At 49.8% G+C, this 25000-nt stretch overlaps 1 protein-coding gene across 1 annotated transcript in view; it reads right to left on the minus strand.

Annotated features, from left to right (window-relative positions):
• LOC311317191 (cullin-associated NEDD8-dissociated protein 1) overlaps nt 1-25000 on the minus strand; it is a 36370-nt gene that overhangs the window by 4575 nt on the left and 6795 nt on the right. Inside the window, exons 6-11 of the mRNA XM_084448230.1 lie at nt 16220-16325; nt 15324-15469; nt 10271-10563; nt 7678-7819; nt 3190-3739; nt 1-109 (exon numbers count right to left, since the gene is read on the minus strand). The exon at nt 1-109 is cut by the window's left edge and continues 841 nt beyond it. Of these exons, the coding sequence (XP_084304356.1) occupies nt 1-109; nt 3190-3739; nt 7678-7819; nt 10271-10563; nt 15324-15469; nt 16220-16325 (1346 nt within the window). The remainder of the gene's footprint in view (nt 110-3189; nt 3740-7677; nt 7820-10270; nt 10564-15323; nt 15470-16219; nt 16326-25000) is intronic.

A 25000-nucleotide genomic window follows, 5' to 3' on the forward strand; every position in this document is an offset into this window, starting at 1 on the left:
CTCCGCCAGCACCGCCTCGATCATGGCAGGCGTCACGCTGTCGCTGTAGTTCTGCACCAGGATGTCCAGGGCAGCCAGCGTGCCCAGCTTCAGAGCTCGCTGGTTCTTCCTGAGAGAGAGAGAGAGGGGGGGGGGGAGAGAGAAAGGGATGGAGGTAGAGAGAGAGAGGAGGAGAGAGAAAGGGATGGAGGGAGAGAGAGGGGCCAGGAGAGAGGGGGGGAGGGAGAGAGAGGGAGGGAGAGAGAGAGGGGCCGGGAGAGAGAGAAAGGGATGGAGGTAGAGAGAGAGGGAGAGAGAGAGGGGCCGGGAGAGAGGGGGGGAGGGAGAGAGAGAGGGGCCGGGAGAGAGAGAAAGGGATGGAGGTAGAGAGAGAGGGGCCGGGAGAGAGGGGGGAGGAAGAGAGAGGGAGAGAGAAGGGGAGAGAGAGAGGGAGAGAGAGGGGTAGAGAGAGGGAGAGAGAGAGAGGGGGACAGAGAGAGAGAGGGAGAGAGAGGGGGGGGGGGAGGGAGGTAGAGAGAGAGAGAGAGAGAGAGAACCGTTGTTTTCATTCATCCAAGTTCATTAAGGTTATGTATAATCCAGTGAACATGAGCATGATCACACAGCATTCTGGCTGCTGAATAGTGGCTTCAATGGACGACGTTGTTAAGAGCTCCCACCTACAGCCTTCCCCAGGCCGAGGAGGTATAGTCCCACCCAGGGGCGGGGTGGCCATCGAGAGCACCGGGAGTTTTCCTGGTGGCCTGGCGCGCTAACTGGCCTGGCCTGCAGGCGAGTAGTACCCCGCGAAAAGTAAAAATGATCTGCCCCCCCGCCAACAAATCGCACGACAATCATAATCGGAAAGCCCGCTCAATTCACGTTTACAAAATGAAACTGAAAGTGTTCCATCTCAGCGCGTCGGCGCGTCGCAAGATCACTGTTCTGATCCGGCTTAAAAAGTGGCCTGACTGGGGCTACATTTCCCGGCCTGAATTATTTCCCCAGTCCGCCCCTGGTCCCACCGTAGGAAGGTCAGGATGTCTATAGTCCCACCGTAGGAAGGTCAGGATGTCTATAGTCCAACCGTAGGAAGGTCAGGATGTCTATAGTCCTACTGTAGGAAGGTCAGGATGTCTATAGTTCTACCATAGGAAGGTCAGGATGTCTATAGTTCTACCATAGGAAGGTCAGGATGTCTATAGTCCTACTGTAGGAAGGTCAGGATGTCTATAGTCCCACTGTAGGAAGGTCAGGATGTCTATAGTTCTACCATAGGAAGGTCAGGATGTCTATAGTCCCACCGTAGGAAGGTCAGGATGTCTATAGTCCCACCGTAGGAAGGTCAGGATGTCTATAGTCCAACCGTAGGAAGGTCAGGATGTCTATAGTCCTATCGTAGGAAGGTCAGGATGTCTATAGTCCCACCGTAGGAAGGTCAGGATGTCTATAGTTCTACCGTAGGAAGGTCAGGATGTCTATAGTCCCACCGTAGGAAGGTCAGGATGTCTATAGTTCGACCGTAGGAAGGTCAGGGTGTCTATAGTCCTACCATAGGAAGGTCAGGATGTCTATAGTTCTACCGTAGGAAGGTCAGGATGTCTATAGTTCGACCGTAGGAAGGTCAGGGTGTCTATAGTCCTACTGTAGGAAGGTCAGGATGTCTATAGTCCTACCATAGGAAGGTCAAGATGTCTATAGTTCTTCTGTAGGAAGGTCAGGATGAGTCTAGTGGTGACAGGGGGACTTTGGAATTGCTGGTCGGCGTTGCCCAAAGCCGAGTTCATCTCAGGCTATGCATCCTCGCTCTCCCTCAACTTTCTTGCTCTCACAAAGACATGGATCACACCAGAGAACACTGCCACACCCGCAGCCCTGTCAGACGGGTACTCTTTCTCCCACACTCCCAGAGCTGAGGCGAGGTGGTGGTACTGACCTGCTTATTTCCCCAAAATGGAAATACTCTCTCTTCTCTATTGCACAGTTTTCCCCACTATCTTTTGAATTCCATGCTGTCTCTGTCACGTATACCAATCAAGCTCAGCATTGTTGTCATATATCGCCCACGAGGGCCCCTTGGTGAGCTCCTGGAGGAGCTTGATACACTAGTTTCGCACTTCCCTGATGATGGGTCCTTCAACATCCAGAGTGAGAAATTGGAACCTCTTCTCTCTTTCCTCTCCTCCTTCGATCTTCACCTCTCTTCTTCTCATCCTACTCACAAAGCTGGCGACCAGCTGGATCTCATCTTCACCAGACACTGTTCCACCACTAACCAACTTTCTTCGACCCTGGACGACCAACTGTCATTCTCCACACATATCACATCCGTCACACGCTTCTGCAGATTCATGCTCTACAAAATCAGGAGGATTCGCCCTTTCCTCACTCATGAAACGGCGCAGGTACTCATCCAGGCCCTGGTCATCTCCTGCCTGGACTACTGCAACTCCCTCCTCGCTGGGGCACCGGCTTCAGCCATTAAACCTCTGGAACTTGTCCAGAAAGCTGCTGCTCACCTGGTGTTCAACCACCCCAAGTTCTCCCACACAACTTCCCTTCTCTGTTCCCTACACTGGCTCCCTGTAGCGGCTCACATCCAGTTTAAAACTCTGGCACTAGCCTACACAGAAATGAAAGGAACAGCCCCCTTCTACCTCCAGGCTATGGTCAAACCCTATGCCCCCTCCTGAGTCGCTGCCCATTTTTCGTTGCAGACTCAAAACGAATCTCTTCAAGAAGTACTACAATGATTCTCCCTATTGTATTTTAGATTTGTATTCTTGCACTTTGCCTTCAGCACTAGATTATGCTCTTAGTCACTTGATTTAGAAAGGAGATGCACTTGTGAGTTCTGGCAAGTAGTAGTACAGTGGCTTTTCCTATGTTAAATGCAATTATTGTTAGGCGCTTTGGATAAATGCGTCTGCTAAATGATTAATGTAATGTCTATAGTCCAACTGTAGGAAGGTCAGGATGGGGGGGGAGTCTAGTCCTACCGTAGGAAAGAGGTCAGGATGGGGGAGGAGTCTAGTCCTACCGTAGGAAAGAGGTCAGGATGGGGGGGGAGTCTAGTCCTACCGTAGGAAAGAGGTCAGGATGGGGGAGGAGTCTATAGTCCTACCATAGGAAAGAGGTCAGGATGGGGGAGGAGTCTACAGTCCTACCGTAGGAAGGAAGTCAGGATGGGGGAGGAGTCTACAGTCCTACCGTAGGAAGGAAGCCAGGATGGGCACGGCCTCACCCAGGATGGGCCGGAGGTCGATCTTGAGCGGGGAGCCGGCGATGAGCGTGAGGGCCTTGACGGTGGTCAGCCGCGTTATCTCGTTCTTCAGACGCTCCAGGAAGATCTGCAGTGTGCCTGCCAGGTCGCCGCCCAGACGGTCGCCCAGGTTACAGATGATCTGGCCCATACAGGAAATGGCCCGCTCCTTCACTTCCTGGTCGATGTCGGCGGCCTTCAGCCGCTTGATGGTGCAGGCGAAGAGGTCGGTGATGTAAGGGGCGGCATCGAAGCTGTCCTGTCCTGATTGGTCGAGGGGCCGGATGACCTTGACGAGCTGCTGCGTGACCAGCAGGGCCTCGGAGGTGATCTTGTAGAAGGGGTCTCCCACGCAGGCCACCACGGGCGGCACCAGCGCCTGGATGTGTGGGTGGAAGGCCTGGGGCTGGTGGTTACACAGGATCACGTACAGACACGACAGAGCGTCGATCTTCAGGTTGGAGGAGCTGGACTTGTCGTTGAGGGAGAAGATGATTCCTGGAGAGAGAGAGGGAGAGAGAGCTTAAGTGTGTGTGTGTGTGTGTGTGTGTGTGTGTGTGTGTGTGTGTGTGGGCGTATAGTATAGTGTAAAAAAGGCTAAATGTGTTCTTTTAGCTGGTTTCCTTCCAGTCAGAGGTACTGTAACAGGGTGGAGCAGGTTAGTCAGAGGTAACAGGGTTGAGCAGGTCGGTCAGAGCTAACAGGGTGGAACAGGTTAGTCAGAGGTAACAGGGTGGAGCAGGTCAGTCAGAGCTAACAGGGTTGAGCAGGTCAGTCAGAGCTAACAGGGTTGAGCAGGTCAGTCAGAGGTAACAGGGTTGAGCAGGTCAGTCAGAGGTAACAGGGTTGAGCAAGTCAGTCAGAGCTAACAGGGTTGAGCAGGTTAGTCAGAGGTAACAGGGTTGAGCAGGTCAGTCAGAGCTAACAGGGTTGAGCAGGTCAGTCAGAGGTAACAGGGTTGTGCAGGTCAGTCAGAGCTAACAGGGTTGAGCAGGTCAGTCAGAGGTAACAGGGTTGAGCAGGTCAGTCAGAGGTAACAGGGTTGAGCAGGTTAGTCAGAGGTAACAGGGTTGAGCAGGTTAGTCAGAGGTAACAGGGTTGAGCAGGTTAGTCAGAGCTAACAGGGTTGAGCAGGTCAGTCAGAGGTAACAGGGTTGAGCAGGTCAGTCAGAGGTAACAGGGTTGAGCAGGTCGGTCAGAGCTAACAGGGTTGAGCAGGTCGGTCAGAGGTAACAGGGTTGAGCAGGTTAGTCAGAGGTAACAGGGTTGAGCAGGTCAGTCAGAGCTAACAGGGTTGAGCAGGTCGGTCAGAGCTAACAGGGTTGAGCAGGTCAGTCAGAGCTAACAGGGTTGAGCAGGTCAGTCAGAGCTAACAGGGTTGAGCAGGTCAGTCAGAGGTAACAGGGTTGAGCAGGTCAGTCAGAGGTAACAGGGTTGAGCAGGTCGGTCAGAGCTAACAGGGTTGAGCAGGTCGGTCAGAGGTAACAGGGTTGAGCAGGTTAGTCAGAGGTAACAGGGTTGAGCAGGTCAGTCAGAGCTAACAGGGTTGAGCAGGTCGGTCAGAGCTAACAGGGTTGAGCAGGTCAGTCAGAGCTAACAGGGTTGAGCAGGTTAGTCAGAGGTAACAGGGTTGAGCAGGTCAGTCAGAGGTAACAGGGTTGAGCAGGTCAGTCAGAGGTAACAGGGTTGAGCAGGTTAGTCAGAGGTAACAGGGTTGAGCAGGTCGGTCAGAGCTAACAGGGTTGAGCAGGTCAGTCAGAGCTAACAGGGTTGAGCAGGTTAGTCAGAGGTAACAGGGTTGAGCAGGTCAGTCAGAGGTAACAGGGTTGAGCAGGTCAGTCAGAGGTAACAGGGTTGAGCAGGTCAGTCAGAGGTAACAGGGTTGAGCAGGTTAGTCAGAGGTAACAGGGTTGAGCAGGTCGGTCAGAGCTAACAGGGTTGAGCAGGTCGGTCAGAGCTAACAGGGTTGAGCAGGTCGGTCAGAGCTAACAGGGTTGAGCATGTAACAGCTGATCTGGCTGCTGCCAGTCACAGCCAGGGTTAAACAAGCTGAGAGAGAGAGAGAGAGAGAGATCAGCAGGCTGAACTGGAGGGAACTAGAGGAACTGGTCTCTCCCTGAGAAGGTCTGCTAACTGTGAGACTGTTGCTGGGCCTCGGGTCGTTCATGTCCACAGCCTGGGAGCAGCACTGTCACGATTAACTGATCCAAACCAGAGAGAGGGGGAGGGGGGTATTGTGTGTGTGTGTGTGTGTGTGTGTGTTTCAATTCTTTATCAGAACCGGAGCCCTGTTCAGAATTACGCACAGGATCTACTGAATATTAGTGCAACACGGAAGCGAAACTGCTGTTAGGATCCCCCCCAAAAAACAGGATCAGCTGGACTGAACACTCCTGGCCGGGCCGAGGAAACCAGGATCAGCTGGACTGAACACTCCTGGCCGGGCCCAGGAAACCAGGATCAGATAGACTGAACACTCCTGGCCGGGCCCAGGAAACCAGGATCAGCTGGACTGAACACTCCTGGCCGGGCCCAGGAAACCAGGATCGGCTAGACTGAACACTCCTGGCCGGGCCCAGGAAACCAGGATCAGCTGGACTGAACACTCCTGGCCGGGCCCAGGAAACCAGGATCAGATAGACTGAACACTCCTGGCCAGGCCCAGGAAACCAGGACCAGCTAGACTGAACACTCCTGGCCGGGCCCAGGAAACCAGGACCAGCTAGACTGAACACTCCTGGCCGGGCCCAGGAAACCAGGGGAGAGTCCTTCCTGACACAGTCTGGGTCTCGTGGTCAGAGAGAGACATAACGTCCAGAGGAGGACTGCTCAATAGCGAATCGGAGCGGGGCAGAGACGGAGAGAGATGTCTCTGCTGATAGGAACAGAGACGGGACCGATCCGATCCAGTATGGGGATCGGGCTCCGATACAGACGTGGTCCATGTACTGATCCAGATGACGTGATAGGGCTCCGGTATTCATTCATTCAATCAGACACTTCACCTTTCCCTCAGTCTAGCGTCTGGTCACCAAACTACCTTTCCTGAACGTTGGTGAGTGAAAGAAGGGCTGAGGGCTGATCAGTTGGTTACACTAGACGGTGGCAGAGGATTTCCAAAAGCAAAAGCACCCGTTTTTCAGATTTAAAACCAATGCTAATAGGGAACCTGATAACATTAATGAGGCCGTGTGTAATCTCTAGAGGGGTTCTCCCTCTGCTTGTCCTGTCATAGTGAAATGTGAGGCCGTTCTCTGAGCCCAGTCTCTGAGACCTCCCCCCCGAGCAGGAGCAGAGCAGAGCAGAAAAGAGCAGAGCAGAACAGAACAGAACAGAGCAGAACAGAGCAGAGCAGAGCAGAGCAGAGCAGAGCAGAGCAGAGCAGAGCAGAACAGAGCAGAACAGAGCAGAGCAGAGCAGAGCAGAGCAGAACAGAACAGAGCAGAACAGAGCAGAGCAGAGCAGGAGCAGAGCAGGAGCAGAGTGAAAAAGTAAAGAAAAACATATGGTGTGTATAAAGTGTATGTTAATGATAATTAATTAAGTTAGTTGAAAATTATTCTAGAAAAAAGACTGCTAGTATGGGTATTGGATCGGTGTCAGCAGGTATCCAAATTCGTGGATGGGTGCATCTGTGTGTGTGTGTTTACCTGGTACCAGTACTAGGATGTGTTGTGTGTGTGTGTGTGTGTGTGTGTGTGTGTGTGTGTGTGTGTGTGTGTGTGTATGGGTGCATCTGTTTGTGTGTGTGTTTACCTGGTACCAGTACTGGTATGTGGTGTGTGTGTGTGTGTGTGTGTGTGTGTGTGGGTGTGTATGTGTGTGTGTGTGTGTGTGTGTTTACCTGGTACCATTACTGGGATGTGTGTGTGTGTGTTTACTTGGTACCAGTACTAGGATGTGTTGTGTGTGTATGTGTGTGTGTGTGTGTGTATGGATGGATGCATCTGTTTGTGTGTGTTTACCTGGTACCAGTACTGGTATGTGGTATGTGGTATGTGGTGTGTGTGTGTGTGTGTGTGTGTGTGTGTGTGTGTGTGTGTGTGTATGTGTTGTGTGTGTTGTGTGTGTGTGTTTACCTGGTACCAGTACTGGGATGTGGTGTGTGTGTGTGTGTGTTTGTGTGTGTGTGTTTACCTGGTACCAGTACTGGGATGTGTGTGTGTGTGTGTGTTTACCTGGTACCAGTACTGGGATGTGTGTGTGTGTGTGTGTGTGTTTACCTGGTACCAGTACTGGGATGTGGTGTGTGTGTGTGTGTGTTTACCTGATACCAGTACTGGGATGTGTTGTGTGTGTGTGTGTGTGTGTTTACCTGGTACCAGTACTGGGATGTGTTGTGTGTGTGTGTGTGTGTGTTTCCTGGTACCAGTACTGGGATGTGTTGTGTGTGTGTGTGTGTGTGTGTGTGTGTGTGAGAGTGTGTGTGTGTTTACCTGGTACCAGTACTGGGATGTGTTGTGTGAGGGCCCCAGGAAGCACGTTAACCAGCTCTGTCAGCATGTTGAAGCAGCACTGCCTGGTCTTCACACTCTTCTCCTTCATCTGCTTATGGAGGGCCTTGACGATCATGGGAACCTGCACACACACACACACGCACACACGCGCACACACGCACACACACGCGCACACACACACACACACACACACACGCACACACGCACACACGCACACACACGCACGCACGCACGCACACACGCACACACGCACGCACGCACGCACACGCACACAGACACACGCACGCACACACGCACACGCACGTACACCTCAGTATTACATCACAATATGGGTAATTTCATATCTCGATAACGATATATATATAGTGTACTGCCTCGTGCTTCTTCTACACAAGAGGTTTGTTGTGTTGGACGTGGAGTTGGACGTGGAGTGGAGTTGGACGTGGAGTTGGACGTGGTGTTGGACGTGGTGTTGGACGTGGAGTTGGACGTGGAGTTGGACGTGGAGTTGGACGTGGAGTTGGACGTGGAGTTGGACGTAGAGTTGGACGTAGAGTTGGACGTGGAGTGGAGTTGGACGTGGAGTGGAGTTGGACGTGGAGTTGGACGTGGAGTGGAGTGGGACGTGGAGTTGGATGTGGAGTTGGACGTGGAGTGGAGTTGGACGTGGAGTTGGACGTGGAGTTGGACGTGGAGTTGGACGTGGAGTGGACGTGGAGTTGGACGTGGAGTTGGACGTGGAGTTGGACGTGGAGTTGGACGTGGAGTGGACGTGGAGTGGACGTGGAGTGGACGTGGAGTGGACGTGGGCCCAGCCTGTGGCATATTGTACTGCATATGTGTTTTTCCTCAGAGATCCTGCTATATTGCCGTATTGGAGACCCCTCAATGATCCAGCTTTGTTTACACTTAACCAAAGAAAGCTTTTTGACAGCATAGTAGGGCTCAACGATTTGGGGAAAATATTGAATTGCGATTTTTCTGACAGATACTGTGACTGCAATTTGATTTGTGATGTAATGTTTTAAAGCCAAGCTTTAGTTCAACATTCACCGTGTAAAGGATTTAAAACATGATGGAGCTGCTGGCCGTAGGTAAGAAGCAGAATTGTTTTACGTGACCTTTATTTTGAAATAAGGCTACCTGACATTGCTGAAGAGCAAATGGAAGCATGTATACACTATATTGCCAAAAGTATTCGCTCATCTGCCTTTACACGCATATGAACTTAAGTGACATCCCATCCATAGGGTTTAATATGACATCGGCCCACCCTTTGCAGCTATAACAGCTTCAACTCTTCTGGGAAGGCTTTCCACAAGGTTTAGGAGTTTGTTTATGGGAATTTTTGACAATTCTTCCAGAAGCGCATTTGTGAGGTTAGACACTGATGTTGGACGAGAAGGCCTGGCTCGCAGTCTCCGCTCTAATTCATCCCAAAGGCGTCCTATAGGGTTGAGGTCAGGACTCTGTGCAGGCCAGTCAAGTTCTTCCACACCAAACTCGCTCATCCATGTCTTTATGGACCTTGCTTTGTGCACTGGAGCGCAGTCATGTTGGAACAGGAAGGGGCCATTCCCAAACTGTTCCCACAAAGTTGGGAGCATGGAATTGTCCAGAATCACTTGGTATGCTGAAGCATTCAGAGTTCCTTTCACTAGAACTAAGGGGCCAAGCCCAGCTCCAGAAAAACAACCCCACACCATAATCCCCCCTCCACCAAACTTCACACTTGGCACAATGCAGTCAGACAAGTAGCGTTCTCCTGGCAACCGCCAAACCCAGACTTGTCCATCAGATTGCCAGATGGAGAAGCGTGATTCGTCACTCCAGAGAACGTGTCTCCACTGCTCTAGAGTCCAGTGGCGGCGTGCTTTACACCACTGCATCCGACGCTTTGCATTGCACTTGGTGATGTATGGCTTGGATGCAGCTGCTCGGCCATGGAAACCCATTCTATGAAGCTCTCTACGCAATGTTCTTGAGCTAATCTGAAGGCCATATGAAGTTAGGAGGTCTGTAGCGATTGACTCTGCAGAAAGTTGGCGACCTCTGCGCACCTTGCGCCTCAGCATCCGCTGACGCTCTGTCAGCTCCGCTCTGTCTTACGATCTTACGCTACCACTTCATGGTTGAGTTGCTGTGGTTCCCAATCGCTTCCACTTTGTTATATACCACTGACTGACTGACTGTGGAATATTTAGTAGCGAGGAAATTTCATGACAGTGAGCTCCTGAGAGCGACCCATTCTTTCACAAATGTTTGTAGAAGCAGTCTGCATGCCTAGGTGCTTGATTTTATACACCTGTGGCCATGGAAGCAGGGCTGAAAATTAACACCTGCCACCGGCCAAATGCAGGTAAAATTTCCAATTGGCGACTAGATTTGGGAAGGCTATCTGAAAAATATATATACTTGGCCAGTAGATTTTTTCATCTACAGTCCCCTTGGCAGGTGACTCACCGTGAGCCAAAAAGTTCATTTTCACCCCTGCATGGAAGTGTCTGTGTGTGTGTGTACCTGGCTCTGCAGCATGGTGAGTGTGTGTGTGTGTGTGTGTGTGTGTGTGTACCTGGCTCTGCAGCATGGTGAGAGGCGTCTCTCCCTGCTCCATGGCGTCAGGGTCAGACAGCCAGCTCTGCGCGGGCCGGGTCTGTTTGAGCAGCGACAGGAACGCGTGGAACACGTCCGCCTTCACGTTCTCCTCGCGCTCCTTGAAGCGGGCGATGAGCGCCGGCGAGACGCTGCGGTAGAACTCGGGCAGCATCTCGTGGCGCGTGCTGACCACGGCGTCCAGACACTTGGCGGCCGCACGCCGCACCTTCCAACTCATGTCGTCATCGTCGCTGTACTCATCATCACTTCCTGTCGGGGGAGGGGGGGGGTGTGGAGGAACCGGTGGGAAGAGAGAGCAGTGTGAGAGGTGGACATGTGTGTGCGTGTGTGTGTGTGTGTGTGCGCGTGTGTGTGTGTGTGTATATATGACATAGGAGTGTGTGCAAGGCCACCTGTTGCTGTGGAATCTTGTTAACTCCTAGCTAGTCTGACCCAACGGATGTAGGTTTAGGGAATAAGCCTCGTCATTCGTTTATTACGTAAGGGATAATCAACGAGTAGGTGTGCATTAAACGGGTTTAAGGCACGACGTGGAGGCGAAGAACCACCCGATGCGCAGCGGAGTGCCCTAAAACCGTTTAACGCACATCTATGAGTTGATTATCCCGCTTATACCATGGCCCCACATGCCAAAGACAAATAAATATGTGCCATTTACTCGCATTTTCTACATTAAAATATAAAGAAATGTTATTTATATGTTGCTCATTGCTGAGTGTCATTATAGTCCCTAACTGCTAAATCACGTTGCTATGGAATTACAAATTGAATATCATATTTCTTGGAGGAACAGCGATGACATCCAATAGTTAACATGTTTACGGTTTGGAACCGTAAGTGAAATGGAAAGTGTCTGTTACCTTTTCTTTCAGCAATGGGTCCGACCCAATTCAAGGGTTGCATCCTACCTAAGTCGCAGCCTACGCAGTCTGCATAGGTCGCGTCCTTCAGGCCATGTAGGCCGGATGAAAACGTTTTGTGAAATGGGACGGTCTAGCCTACGGAAGATTCCCAACTCGTGATTTTGTTGCCTAGGCAGCCCCAAGCGTGCCGCGTGCCGGTAGCGTGACCTGTCCCAAGGTAACTTAGCGCGACCTGTCCTGTTGTTATGGAAACACCACAGAAAATCTAAATCTTCTATCTAAACTCATAGAAACAGGCGTAATTTGGATAAAGTTTCCACATATTGGGATTCTATGGTGGTACTATCAGGCATGAAATCTTATTAAAACGTAATAATATTAACATCAAAGCAGTTTAAAATCCCAGCAATGGCGGCTGGTACAGGAATTCATCCGGACTGAAACTCATTCTGGGAGGGAGGCCGCGAAGGATCCATCAGTTGTATCCTTCAAATTCGTCAAAAGTAGGCCGCATTTGTGGACTGCATTCGGAGGACTCTTCGTAGGCTGAATGAATTGGGACAGCACTTGTCGCCCCGCTGTGATGTAGCAGCCTTCAAATCCGGCCTAGGTAGGACGCAACCCTTGAATTGGGACAGACCCAATGTCTCTCAACCCTGGATACGACCTAGCAACCAAACAATGAGCCTAGCAACCCAAACTAGCTAATTCCATAGCCTACTGTACCCATATATCTATGAATGTAGCTACCTGATATTGCTAGATAGCAATGAGCGAAGTGTAGGCTACTGCATATTTGCTGTGCAACATATAAATCGTCCAGCAGTCAAACCTAGTTGCCAACAAACTATGTATGATAGCCAGACACCTGATTGTCCTCAACTCCAAAAGTATTGTTTTCATGTAGTGGTATATCACTGTCAGTCCTATCTTACTTTCATTGTGAGTTGATTTACGAGGACGGGCTGTGTCATATCATTATGTGAAGCAACAGGGTATTATAATCCAGCAATTGCCTCTTCACACTGTGATATATTTGGATGCCTTATATACTGTAAATGAATAAACGAGGCAGAGACCGTTTTCCATACGTCTGGCTTCTTTTACTGCAACTCTCAGACTGACGTTACAAAATCATATCTGGCTAACATTATAACACAAAGTGAAAAAACAGTTTTTGATTTGGGGACAGTGAGGTGTCTGGCTATCATAAAGAGTTTGTTGGCAAATAGATTTTACAACTGGACAATGGATGCGTTGCACAGAAAATATGCAGTATCCAACACTTAGTTCATGGCTATCTAGCAATGGTCCAGCAGGCTATGGGATTAGCTCATTTGGGTATCTGTCAAAGCCGGAGCATTAATTTAGATCGGTAATTACACTTCAGCCGAACTACGCGTGCGTATACACGGTTTTAACGCACATCTGCTGGCCAATCAGAAAAGAGTATTCACCCAGGCCATGGTATAATGCCCAATCAGTGGCGCCAATTCATGCGTTCGGGCAATCAGTGAATCAGATTAAATCCAGTTTTCCCCTTCACTACGAGGCGAGCTTGCAACCCACATGCTGAAAATGGCAAGCTCATTTATCTCCCAGAGGACCTTCTTCATTTCCAATCTCTTCTTTCCACATTCTCCTCCTCCCTATCTGCTGCTAAAGCTGCTTTCTTCTGCTCTGAAATTTCTTCCCTGCTTCCAATCCTGAAAACCTCTTTGAAACCTTCGCTTCACTACTCCAGCCCAACTTCTTTGACAAGAAACTTAACGATATCAGACATTCTTTTCCCCCTCTCTCCACGTCCCACCTTATCCCAATGGTCTCCTCTCTCCCCCAACAAGGTCCTCAACCTTGTAACATCTAACCGCCCCACCACGTGCCCCGTAGACGGAGTAACTCCATGCAGCAAGAGCAAACTCTCTCTTCTCTCCTGATACTCCTAGACCTATCAGCAGCATTTGATACGGTAGACCATCAGATCCTCCTCTCCACCCTCGAAGAGAAAGGTGTCGCTGGCTCTGCACGCTCCCCGTTTGCATCCTACCTGACGGGCCGCTCATACCAGGTGACATGGATAGGGTCGATGTCAGAACCGCGTAGTCTGACTACGGGGGTTCCACAAGGGTCTGTCCTGGGTCCTCTCCTTTTTTCCCTCTACTACATCTCTGGGCTCTGTCATTCGCTCGCATGGCTTTTCCTATCACTGCTATGCCAATGACACCCAGCTGGTCCTGTCATTTCCTCCTTCTGACACACAAGTGAAGACACTCATAGCTGGGTGCTTGGCTGACATCTCGGAGTGGATGACGACACATCACCTCAAGCTCAATCTGGACAAGACTGAGCTGCTGTTCCTCCCGGAGAAGGGCTGCCCGCACCGGGACCTGGCCATCACCACTGAAGACACAGTGGAGGAATCTGGGTGTGACCCTGGATGACCAACTGTTGTTCTCCGCACATATCACATCCGTCACACGCTCCTACAGATTCATGATCTACGTCAGGAGGATTCGCCCTTTCCTCACTTATGAAACAGTGCAGGTGCTCATCCAGGCCCTGGTCATCTACCGCCTGGACTACCCCCCTCCTTGCTGGGGCCCCGGCTTGTCCAGTTCCAGGGGTTTAACTTGTCCTTGTGTTCAACCACCCCAAGTTCTCCCACACAACTTCCCTTCTCCGTTCCCTACACTGGCTCCCAGTAGCAGCTTGTATCCAGTTTAAAAGGCTGGTACTAGCCTACAGGGCAATGGAAGGAACAGCTCCCTCCTACCTCCAGGCCGTGGTCAAACCCTACACCCCCTCCTGACCGCTACGCTCTGCTACCTCGGGGCGACTGGTTGCCCCGTCACCCCGAGGCCCCTGCAGTCGATCGACACGGTCACGGCTCTTCTCTGTCCTGGCCCCGCAGAGGTGGAATGAACTGCCCACTGACGTCAGGACAGCAGAGTCGCTGCCCATCTTTCACCGCAGGCTCAAAACTCACCTCTTCAAGAAGTACTACCACGATTCTCCCTATTAAGCACCTATTGTATTTTAGATTGCTATTCTTGCACTTTGCCTTCAGCACTAGATTATGCTTTTAGTCACTTGTTTTAGAAAGGAGATGCACTTGTGAGTTCTGGCAAGTAGCAGTACAGTGGCTTTTCCTCAACTTCAGGACAGCTGTGACCCCTCCTATTCAGGACAGCCCTAACTGTGACCCTAGAGATGTAACGGTATGAAAAATTCATATTGGAAATATAGTGGCCAAAATTATCACGGTTATCAGTATTATCGCGGTATTGTAAAATGTGCCGAAAATGTTCTAAAACTACAGATACACACGCTGAAATAAAGCTGAAGTTTTATATTGAAAACCACGAATACAATTAGCAGCACTATTTGCATTACTATTTTTTTGCATAAACATTAAAATAATGCGTCTTTGAGACTGTTGCTAGCTTTGGCTGATACTGGACAGTATTTACAGTGAGTTTTTCAAAAGCGGAGCAATCAAACACGGTTTTAATTATAATTTTATCGCGATAAATTTAATCAAATTTAATCACGGTTTATCATTATACCGGTTATCGTTACATCCCTATGTGACCCCTCCTATTCAGGACAGCCCTAACTGTGACCCCTCCTATTCAGCCCTCACTGTGACCCCTCCTATTCAGGACAGCCCTCACTGTGACCCCTCCTATTCAGGAAGCCCTAACTGTGACCCCTCATATTCAGGACAGCCCTCACTGTGACCCCTCCTATTCAGCCCTCACTGTGACCCCTCCTATTCAGCCCTCACTGTGACCCCTCATATTCAGCCCTAACTGTGACCCCTCATATTCAGCCCTAACTGTGACCCCTCATATTCAGCCCTAACTGTGACCCCTCATATTCAGAACAGCCCTCACTGTGACCCCTCCTATTCAGCCCTCACTGTGACCCCTCCTATTCAGCCCTAACTGTGACCCCTCCTATTCAGGACAGCCCTAACTGTGACCCCTCCTATTCAGAACAGCCCTAACTGTGACCCCTCCTATTCAGCCCTCACTGTGACCCCTCATATTCAGGACAGCCCTAACTGTGACCCCTCATATTCAGGAAGCCCTAACTGTGACCCCTCATATTCAGGACAGCCCTCACTGTGACCCCTCCTGGTACCTTGGTAGTCTTCGTCCACTCCGTCTGCGTCCATGGCGTTCTCGTCTTCGTCCTCGTCGTCGTAGTTGTAGTTGGGGTCGTAGGTCAGGTACTTCAGACAGATGCTGATCACCGTGGAAACGTGGGGGTAGACTTCCTTTGGACACCTGTGGAGAGAGAGAGAGAGAGTGAGGGAGAGAGAGAGGGAAAGAAAGAGGGAGAGGGAGGAGAGAGAGAAGGAGAGAGGTTAGAGAGAGAGATAGAGGGATAGAGAGGGAGAGGGAGAGAGAGGGAGGGAGAAGGGGAGAGAGGGAGGAGATAGGAAGAGAGAGGGAGAGAGAGGGAGGGAGAGAGAGGGAGAGAGGGAGAGAGAGGGAGAGAGGGAGAGAGGAGAGGGAGAGAGAGGGAAAGAGAGGGAGTGAGGGGGAGAGAGAGAGAGAGAGGTAGAGAGGTCTGGGTGTGTGTGTGTTGTGGTGTAATTAGGGAGTGTTATCTTCCAAGGCCATATTGTGTTGTGTTATAATGGGCCTGTGTTATATGAGCTGTCTAGTGAGGATATGGGAGTGCTGGTTCACTTCCATGAGCACAGCCAGATGAGGGAGTAGTTGAACCAGCGTCTGGGTACCATGTTTATGGGGGAGGAGCCTCTAGGCAGAGAACTGATCACAACCTTGATGTGAACCTTCTCCCCATGCATGAATGAACCTGACTTTGTCAGCAGTCTTTGTTTAATTTGGAGCACAGTGTGTGCGTGCGTGTGTGTGTCTGTGTGTGTGTGTCTGTGTGTGCGTGTGTTTGTGTGTGCATGTGTCTGTGTGTGTGTGTCTGTGTGTGTGCGTGTGCATATGTGTGTGTGTCTCTGTGTGTGTGTGTGCGTGTGCATATGTGTGTGTGTGTGTGTGTGTGTCTGTGTGTACCTCCTGACGAAGGACTCGAAGGCCTGGATGCAGTATTCCCTCAGCTCATCGTCGTCTATGTTACAGAACTTCACCACCAGAGGAATGATCTTCTCCAGGTACTCACCTGAACACACACACACACACACACGCACGCACACGCACACGTTAGAAGTCAGGCAGGTGTGGGGCTCCTGTGTAATGAGTTGAGAAGAACACTGGGATGATCAGACCGAGAGGAGAGAGGGAGGAGAGAGGTGAGGAGAGAGGGAGGAGAGAGGGAGGAGAGAGGTGAGGAGAGAGGTGAGGAGAGAGGGAGGAGAGAGGTGAGGAGAGAGGGAGGAGAGAGGTGAGGAGAGAGGGAGGAGAGAGGTGAGGAGTAAGGGAGGAGAGGGAGGAGAGAGGGAGGAGAGAGGGAGGAGAGAGGTGAGGAGAGAGGGAGGAGAGAGGGAGGAGAGAGGTGAGGAGAGAGGTGAGGAGAGAGGTGAGGAGAGAGGGAGGAGAGAGGGAGGAGAGAGGTGAGGAGAGAGGTGAGGAGAGAGGTGAGGAGAGAGGTGAGGAGAGAGGTGAGGAGAGAGGTGAGGAGAGAGGGAGGAGAGAGGGAGGGGAGAGGGAGGAGAGAGGTGAGGAGAGAGGTGAGGAGAGAGGGAGGAGAGAGGTGAGGAGAGAGGTGAGGAGAGAGGTGAGGAGAGAGGGAGGAGAGAGGTGAGGAGAGAGGGAGGAGAGAGGGAGGAGAGAGGGAGGAGAGAGGGAGGAGAGAGGGAGGAGAGAGGTGAGGAGAGAGGTGAGGAGAGAGGGAGGAGAGAGGTGAGGAGAGAGGTGAGGAGAGAGGGAGGAGAGAGGTGAGGAGAGAGGGAGGAGAGAGGTGAGGAGAGAGGGAGGAGAGAGGTGAGGAGAGAGGGAGGAGAGAGGTGAGGAGAGAGGTGAGGAGAGAGGTGAGGAGAGAGGGAGGAGAGTGGTGGAGAGGGAGGGGAAGAGAGGGATGGAGAGAGGGAGGGGAGGAGAGGATGGAGAGGGAGGAGAGGATGGAGAGAGGGAGGAGAGGATGGAGAGAGGGAGGAGGAGAGAGATGGACAGAGGGAAGAGATGAAAGGGATGGAGAGAGGGAGGAGAGGGAGGAGAGGGATGGAGAGAGGGATGGAGAGAGGGAGGAGATGAAAGGGATGGAGAGAGGGAGGAGAGGGATGGAGAGAGGGAGGAAGAGAGGAATGGAGAGAGGGAGTAGATGAAAGGGATGGAGAGAGGGAGGAAGAGAGGAATGGAGAGAGGGAGGAGAGAGGTGAGGAGAGAGGGAGGAGAGAGGTGAGGAGTAAGGGAGGAGAGGAGTAAGGAATGGAGAGAGGGAGGAGAGTGGTGGAGAGAGGGAGGGGAAGAGAGGGATGGGGAGAGGGAGGGGAGGAGAGGATGGAAAGAGGGAGGAGAGGATGGAGAGAGAGGAGGAGAGAGATGGACAGAGGGATGGAGAGAGGGAAGAGATGAAAGGGATGGAGAGGGAGGAGAGGGATGGAGAGAGGGATGGAGAGAGGGAGGAGATGAAAGGGATGGAGAGAGGGAGGAGATGAAAGGGATGGAGAGAGGGAGGAAGAGAGGAATGGAGAGACGGAGGAGATGAAAGGGATGGAGAGAGGGAGGAGGAGAGGGATGGAGAGAGGGAGGAAGAGAGGAATGGAGAGAGGGAGGAGATGAAAGGGATGGAGAGAGGGAGGAGAGGGATGGAGAGAGGGAGGAAGAGGAATGGAGAGAGGGAGGAGATGAAAGGGATGGAGAGAGGGAGGAGAGGAGAGGGATGGAGAGAGGGAGGAAGAGAGGAATGGAGAGAGGAAGGAGATGAAAGGGATGGAGAGAGGGAGGAAGAGTGGAATGGAGACAGGGAGGAGGAGAGGAATGGAGACAGGGAGGAAGAGAGAAATGGAGAGAGGGAGGAGAAGAGGAATGGAGACAGGGAGGGGAGGGATGGAGAGAGGGAGAAGTGGGATGGAGAGAGGGAGGAGATGAAAGGGATGGAGAGAGGGAGGAGAGGGGGGGGGGAGAGGGGGGATAGGGGGTGAAAACACACTGGTCGCTTTTTCCATTTAAAAATATTTTGCTCAAAATAGATTTGCATTTAAAAGCTACTGCGACATGGTTGACAGAAAAACAATTACATGGTTTGAACGCCGATTTACTACACTATTAGAGGGAGTAGACTCGACATTCACATGATGGAAAAAGGTTGGAGCGAAATAACAGTTCAGGATGGATCTATAGAGCTCAGGATGGATCTATAGAGGTCAGGATGGATCTATAGAGGTCAGAATGGATCTATAGAGTTCATGATGGATCTATAGAGGTCAGAATGGATCTATAGAGCTCATGATGGATCTATAGAGTTCATGATGGATCTATAGAGCTAAGGATGGATCTATAGAGTTCATGATGGATCTATAGAGCTCAGGATGGATCTATAGAGTTCAGGATGGATCTATAGAGTTCAGGATGGATCTATAGAGGTCATGCAACATGGTGTATGTCTCGCGCAAACCAAAGTTTGACTTGACATTGACTTTCACCTCAATGAATAACTTCATAGGGTTACGCCACAAACATCAATAACATAGGTCACACACTCACGATCAGAGAACAGCAGAATTGGACCATGCAGGAGACTATAGTTTTTAAAATCCCTTTCAGAGTCAGATGTCGTGGGGGCACTAGGTGTCCCTGAAAAGCCGGTATGTGTCAGAGGTTGGGTCCTGGCTGGGCGCCACCAGGGCCTGGCAGCACTAAGACTTCAAAGGGAGACTATGGAGCTGAAGAGCACAGAGCCAGAGGCTAGGCCCAATAGGGATTGGAGAGAGGTAGAAGTAGGGAGAGAGAAGAGAGAGATGAGAAGAGAGAGCTCTGTGGAAGAACTCCACTACAGTAATCTGCTTCATCTTAATGGCTGCTCATGATGGCCTCATCACACACACAGTAATTGGTCCATGGTTGGTGGGTGAGTGAGTGAATGTGTGTGTGTTTGTGTGAGAGAGAGAGAGAGAGAGAGAGAGAGAGAGAGAACATAATGACTTCGCACTTCATTTCCCTTGACAGCAAACCACTCTATCAAAGAAGCAATGTGGCAGTAGTGACACACACACAAACTTACTTCAACGACCTAATACTCATCCAATCTAAATAAAAAGATGAAAGAAAGTTGTCTTTAGTGTCCAGGCTAGTGTCAAGTGTTACAGAGAGAGACAGATAGACAGACAGACAGACAGACAGACAGACAGACAGACAGACAGACAGACAGACAGACAGACAGACAGAGAGACAGAGAGACAGAGAGACAGACAGAGAGACAGACAGACAGAGGCAGACAGAGAGAGACAGAGACAGACAGACAGACAGACAGACAGACAGAGAGAGACAGACAGACAGAGGCAGACAGACAGAGGCAGACAGATAGAGAGACAGATAGATAGAGACAGAGACAGAGAGAGAGAGAGAGACAGAGAGAGACAGAGAGAGAGAGAGAGACAGAGAGACAGAGACAGAGAGAGACAGAGAGAGAGACAGAGACAGAGAGAGAGAGAGAGAGAGAGAGAGAGAGAGAGAGAGACAGACAGAGCTGCCCGGCAGCATATTAATCTATCCAATCTCACAAGGCTAGAACCTATCGTTTTGCTCTGGCAACCGCAATCTGACCACCATGTTGTTTGTGCTGTGTTGTGTGTTATGTTGTATGTCTGATGTTGTGTTGTTGTTGTTTGTGCTGTGTTGTGCGTTGTTGTTTGTGCCGTGTTGTGCGTTATGTTGTATGTCTTGTGTTGTGCGTTATGTTGTATGTCTTGTGTTGTGTGTTATGTTGTATGTCTTGTGTTGTGTTACGTTGTATGTCTTGTGTTGTGGACGAGATGACACCGCACCCCAATGTCCCAGATTGTGCTGGATGTCACTAAAATTGTGGAGTTGGAAGGTAGAATCTCCACCCTCCACTCTATTGATCAGACTGAGCAACTCTTCGACACGCTGGTGCCTGACCAGGCGCAGGTGCCTGACCTGGACAGCGGATGCCCGCCTCGCTATTAACCACTGATGGTGGCAGAGCTGAAGATCTTGAGTGGGGATACGGGCCCTGGGGAGGTCCTCTGGCCCAAGCTTGGAGCACGGCCTAAACTGTCATGCTCCACCCCCAAGCCACTGAATCCCTGGACTATCATCCGGCACAAGGACAGGAAGTGAGGGAGGAACTCCTCCCGTGTAGTCTCTCCAGCTCTGGCTATCCACCTGGAAAACACCTACGCGGGTCTGAGGAATGAGGATCCCCACCTAGGCACTCCTGGGCGCGAGAGGACCGGAAGCGTGAGCTGCCCCACCCCCCCTTCGTCCCTGGATCCTGCTGAGCCCCTTCCTGAGCCCCCCAGCTGCCCTCTTCAGTGTCCAGGCTCCATTCTCTTCACCCCCCATCTTGGTCCTCTACCTGGCCAGTCAGCCTGGTCCTCTACCTGGCCAGTCAGCCTGGTCCTCTACCTGGCCAGTCAGCCTGGTCCTCTACCTGGCCAGCATAGGAGAATCGATTCTCCACCAGAGGGTAAAGGGAAGGCGCCCTGTCTCCAGTGCCTCCTGTGCACGTCAAGCCCTCAGCATCTGTGATCATAGTAGGCTCCTCTATGGTGCGTCATGTTGCAGTTCTGAAGGCGCAGACCTACTGCTTCCCAGGGGCCGAGGTTTCAAGACATCAATTCCGTCATCACATCACTCATCAATGATCATCCCGTTCTCATCCGTCATCATCTATATCGGGTCTAACGACATCAGGCTCCAGCAGTCTGAGTGGCTGAAGGACGACTTCAAGGTCCTTATTAGCACTGTTCCGGGGATGGGCAAGACCTCCATCATCTCCAGTCCCTTCTTCTATCCCCAATATGGTGACGCCAAATACAGCAGGATCCGCCAGCTCCACATCTGGTTGAGAGGCTACTGCTGCCAGCTGAGGGTTCCTGTCATTGAGAACTTCCCCACCTTCTGGAACCGACGGGACCTCTTTGCCTGGGACGGCCTCCTTCCCAGCAGGTCAGGCGCTCCTCTGTGGTCAGCGAGTATGGACCTGGCTCTGAAGTCCTGCGAGGTCTGATGTGGGGTAAGTCTGATCCATTTTAATGACTGTTTACTCCATTAATATAGACTCCTGTTCCTACGGGTCGGACAACATCAGGGCTCTCTGGTGATTGTCTACCTCTCCATGTAACAGCGAGTCCTCAGCACATACCCACTAGATTCACGGTTAGAATCCCTGTCCACCATTCAAATTGGACTGACACATCTATTAGGCCTAGGCCTAAGGTGAATCGCACTGTTGTCCGTTGTGATCCAATTATGAGATACCTACGCCCCTTGATCCCCCTACGCCCCTGTCATTGTAAGCTCTGTCCCTTCTGACTTAAGAGTCCACTCCGGCTTGTCTAAATAATCCAACTGCCTTTAAGGAAAGGAAAAAGGAAAGGGCTTAGAATGATTTATTTAAACATAAGAAGTCTCCTTCAGCCAACATAAATTAGATCATCTGAAAATCCTTGTCTCTCAGGCTGACCCTGATGTCCTGGTACTGTCTTGAGTTCTGGTTAAAGAAGTCTGATAGTGACTCTTCCATAGCTGTGAAGCACTATAATGTACAGTAGGACCCCACTTATCCGAACCCAACGGCACCGAAGGTCGTTCGTATCTCTGAAATGTCCGGATGACTGAAACTTGTTAAAATGCACCAAATCCAATAAGTGGTATACTTGTTCCATATAGACTCATAATAGACCGATAAATAACCTTAATTACTTGTGAAAATGCATCAAATAGCCAACTAAATTCATACAGCCTAGCCTATAATAGACCTACAGTAGCCTATAATAAAATAACCGAATTTCCACTTGAGTGCGTGCTTTGATCAAATACAGTACTTTATTCTCAAATGAGGCGTACGCTGCATCGATAGGCTACTGTATTCGCAGAACAAAATGGTATAGCCTAAAAACAACCCAACATTAGAACAATTAGAGCAAATGATAATCAAGAAATAAATAAATGAAATGACAGACGAGTTGTTGTGTCTTAGGCTATTGTAGCCTAAAAGAAAGTCTCCTTTCGTGGCCTAGGCTGTAGGCTATTATTTAACAAAGACAGTAGGTCTAGTAGTCTAATCTACATGCTCACAACACGTCTGTGTTCCTGAAGTCCATTAACTGGGAACGAAAAATGACTCGATGCTGCTTCAGGTTGCTGACGCACTTTCTGGCTACCAAGGAATGCAGCTCTCGTGCAGCAGACTCATTTGCGTTTTGTGCTCGACATTAGAGTAACAAAGAAATGAAACGTGACAGTAGGCTACAGCCTACAGGCAACATGTAGGTCTACATACAGTTCTGTTTTTATTCACAGTAGGATACAGTACTGTAATGAAAATCCCACCAGTAACCAGATAGCAGGCTAAAAATTAAAAAAAAGTTTTTTAAGCCTGTCCGGTAGACCGGGAGGTTCGGATCTCTGAAGTTCGGATGAGTGGGGTCCTACTGTATATAGAATTGATAGATTAGGCAGGGGTGGTGGGGTTGCTATGTCTGTAAAATTGTGGCTGTCTGTCTCTGTCAGTGCTATTGACATAATCGTTGATACACTCTCCTTGTATTCAAATTGTGAGATGATTGTGTTGGGTGACTTTAATCTGGACTGGCGGAGTGTTGCTTCTGGCTACCTGAGGGAAGTAAGCGGTAATCTGGGCCTCTCAGTTGGTTACTGAGCCCACTAGGCCGTGTTAAATCCACCCTTATCGATTTAATCTTTTCCAGTAGATGTGACAGGATTTCTGCCTGTAGTGTTTCTGGGTATATGTGACCACTGTCCTACGGCTTGTGTTAGATCTAAAAAGATGGTGAAAACAAGGCCTCGCACGAGATCTGAACCATTGTATTATGATCATAAGTAACCTTAAAACAGGGCTAAACATGCATTTTCCCGTTACTACTCCTTTAAGTACTGTCAATGTCAACGAACGGGACTTATTGAGGTGCACACAGCATGCCTACCTGGGGTGGTAGAAGAGGACGAGGGAGTTGGTCTGTCTCGCACTTTGAGACTATCAAATGTAGTGCAAGTCCCAATTCCAATCTGATGGGCACCATTTAGGGCACCATTTCTTTAGTATAGATGTTGTATTTCCCCCTTGCAGGAAAATATCTTAGAGCACAGGTTGCATTTCGCCTCCTCCTTTTCTTTCACTTTTGTGAAATGTAACCACGCCTTAGATCGCTTTGTGCGCTCTGTCATTCTCTCTGCCAAAATACATCTCACTTTCGGCCATGCCGCTAGTGTTGCCGTTTTCGCCTGAAGTCCAATCTCCGCCTACGCGCTGCTACCTGTGTGGCTTTTCCTCGGAAATTGAACGGGGATGAGGGTCAGAAAGCATTTAACATGTTTTTCAAAGTCAGACAGCATTTAGTATGATTTTTCAGTGACATAGTCATGCACGGTTATCTTTTTATTTTATTTTTAAATTATTTTTTTATACACGATTATCTTGATAAATGAAAATGTAACCGGTTGTACTGTTTTCACCGCGGTTCACCGTGACACCGGTAACCGTCCCATCCCTAATTAAGGGGCCTAAGATAAGTGTCGTTGGTGTTAAACTATATCAACATAAACGATAATGGGTAAAATAAGTTGAGTAAGAAATTATTATTTTCCTAATTTCCAAAAACCATTAACAGAGCGATACAGTGAGCCAAGACAACCATATCCTCTTTTTATAATGTAGTCGATATGGGGCTTAAAAGAGAGTCCAAGCACAACTCAACCTTCTCCAGGGGTGAACCATCGTCAGAAACAACATTTAAATCTAAGAGATGAGGGTGCCGATATCTTGAACCAAACACCATGCTACAAGACTTCTTCTTGTTCAAGACAAGTCTGTTTCTGTGAAACCAGCTCTGGACTGAATGAAAATCCAATTGCAAGGAACTCAGAATCTGCGCCAAGTCAGTACCAGAGGTGTAGATAGCCATGTCACCAGCATACAGATGAACAAGACAATTGGAGCAAGACAGAAGAAGGTCACTGATAAAAATAGAAAAAAGGAGTGGTCCAAGAGTGGAACCCTGAGGAACACCTCGTTGAACAATTAAATAATCAGACTGAAAACCTTGAATGGTAACACACTAACGATGATTATTAACATACATTAAACCAAAAAAGCATTTTGAGAAACAACAATGTTAAAGAGCTTATCAAGGAAAAGGTAGTGATCAACCATATCGAAAGCTTTGGAAAGATCAATAAAAATAGCACCAGTGAGTTGGTCTTTGTCAAAGGATGAGAACACATCGCTGGTAAATTTAAGAAGAGCAGTAGATGTTGAAAAGTTGGGTCTAAACCCAGATTGGGATGACAGAGACATTAAATAAATCAATATAATGTGACAACTGATTAAAAATGCATTTCTCAAAAACCTTTGCAACAAAGCAAATAATAGAGCTTGTATAGGAACTGTGCCTGGTCCGGTACCAGAAGCACAGGGGATACCCAAGACTGGCTTTCTTTAGACAACTCGGAAATACATGTAGTCTCTAAATCACATTCAAACCCAGCTATATTCTGGGGTGCAATGAGCCTATATAAAAACAAATCCTCTAGCTCACCGCCCTTGTGTGTCTTGTGGATTAGGATACAATTCCGTGTTGGAGTATTGATCCCATGTTGTGAGTATTCTGCCGGTGGATTACACCGGCGATTGCAACGCTGGCAACAGAGACTCCTGGAGCGGACTGCCTGCTCTTGACTAGACTGGCTGAC

This window comes from Borostomias antarcticus (assembly GCF_949987555.1).
Source record: "Borostomias antarcticus genome assembly, chromosome: 13".
NCBI classification, from domain to species: Eukaryota; Metazoa; Chordata; class Actinopteri; order Stomiiformes; family Stomiidae; genus Borostomias; species Borostomias antarcticus.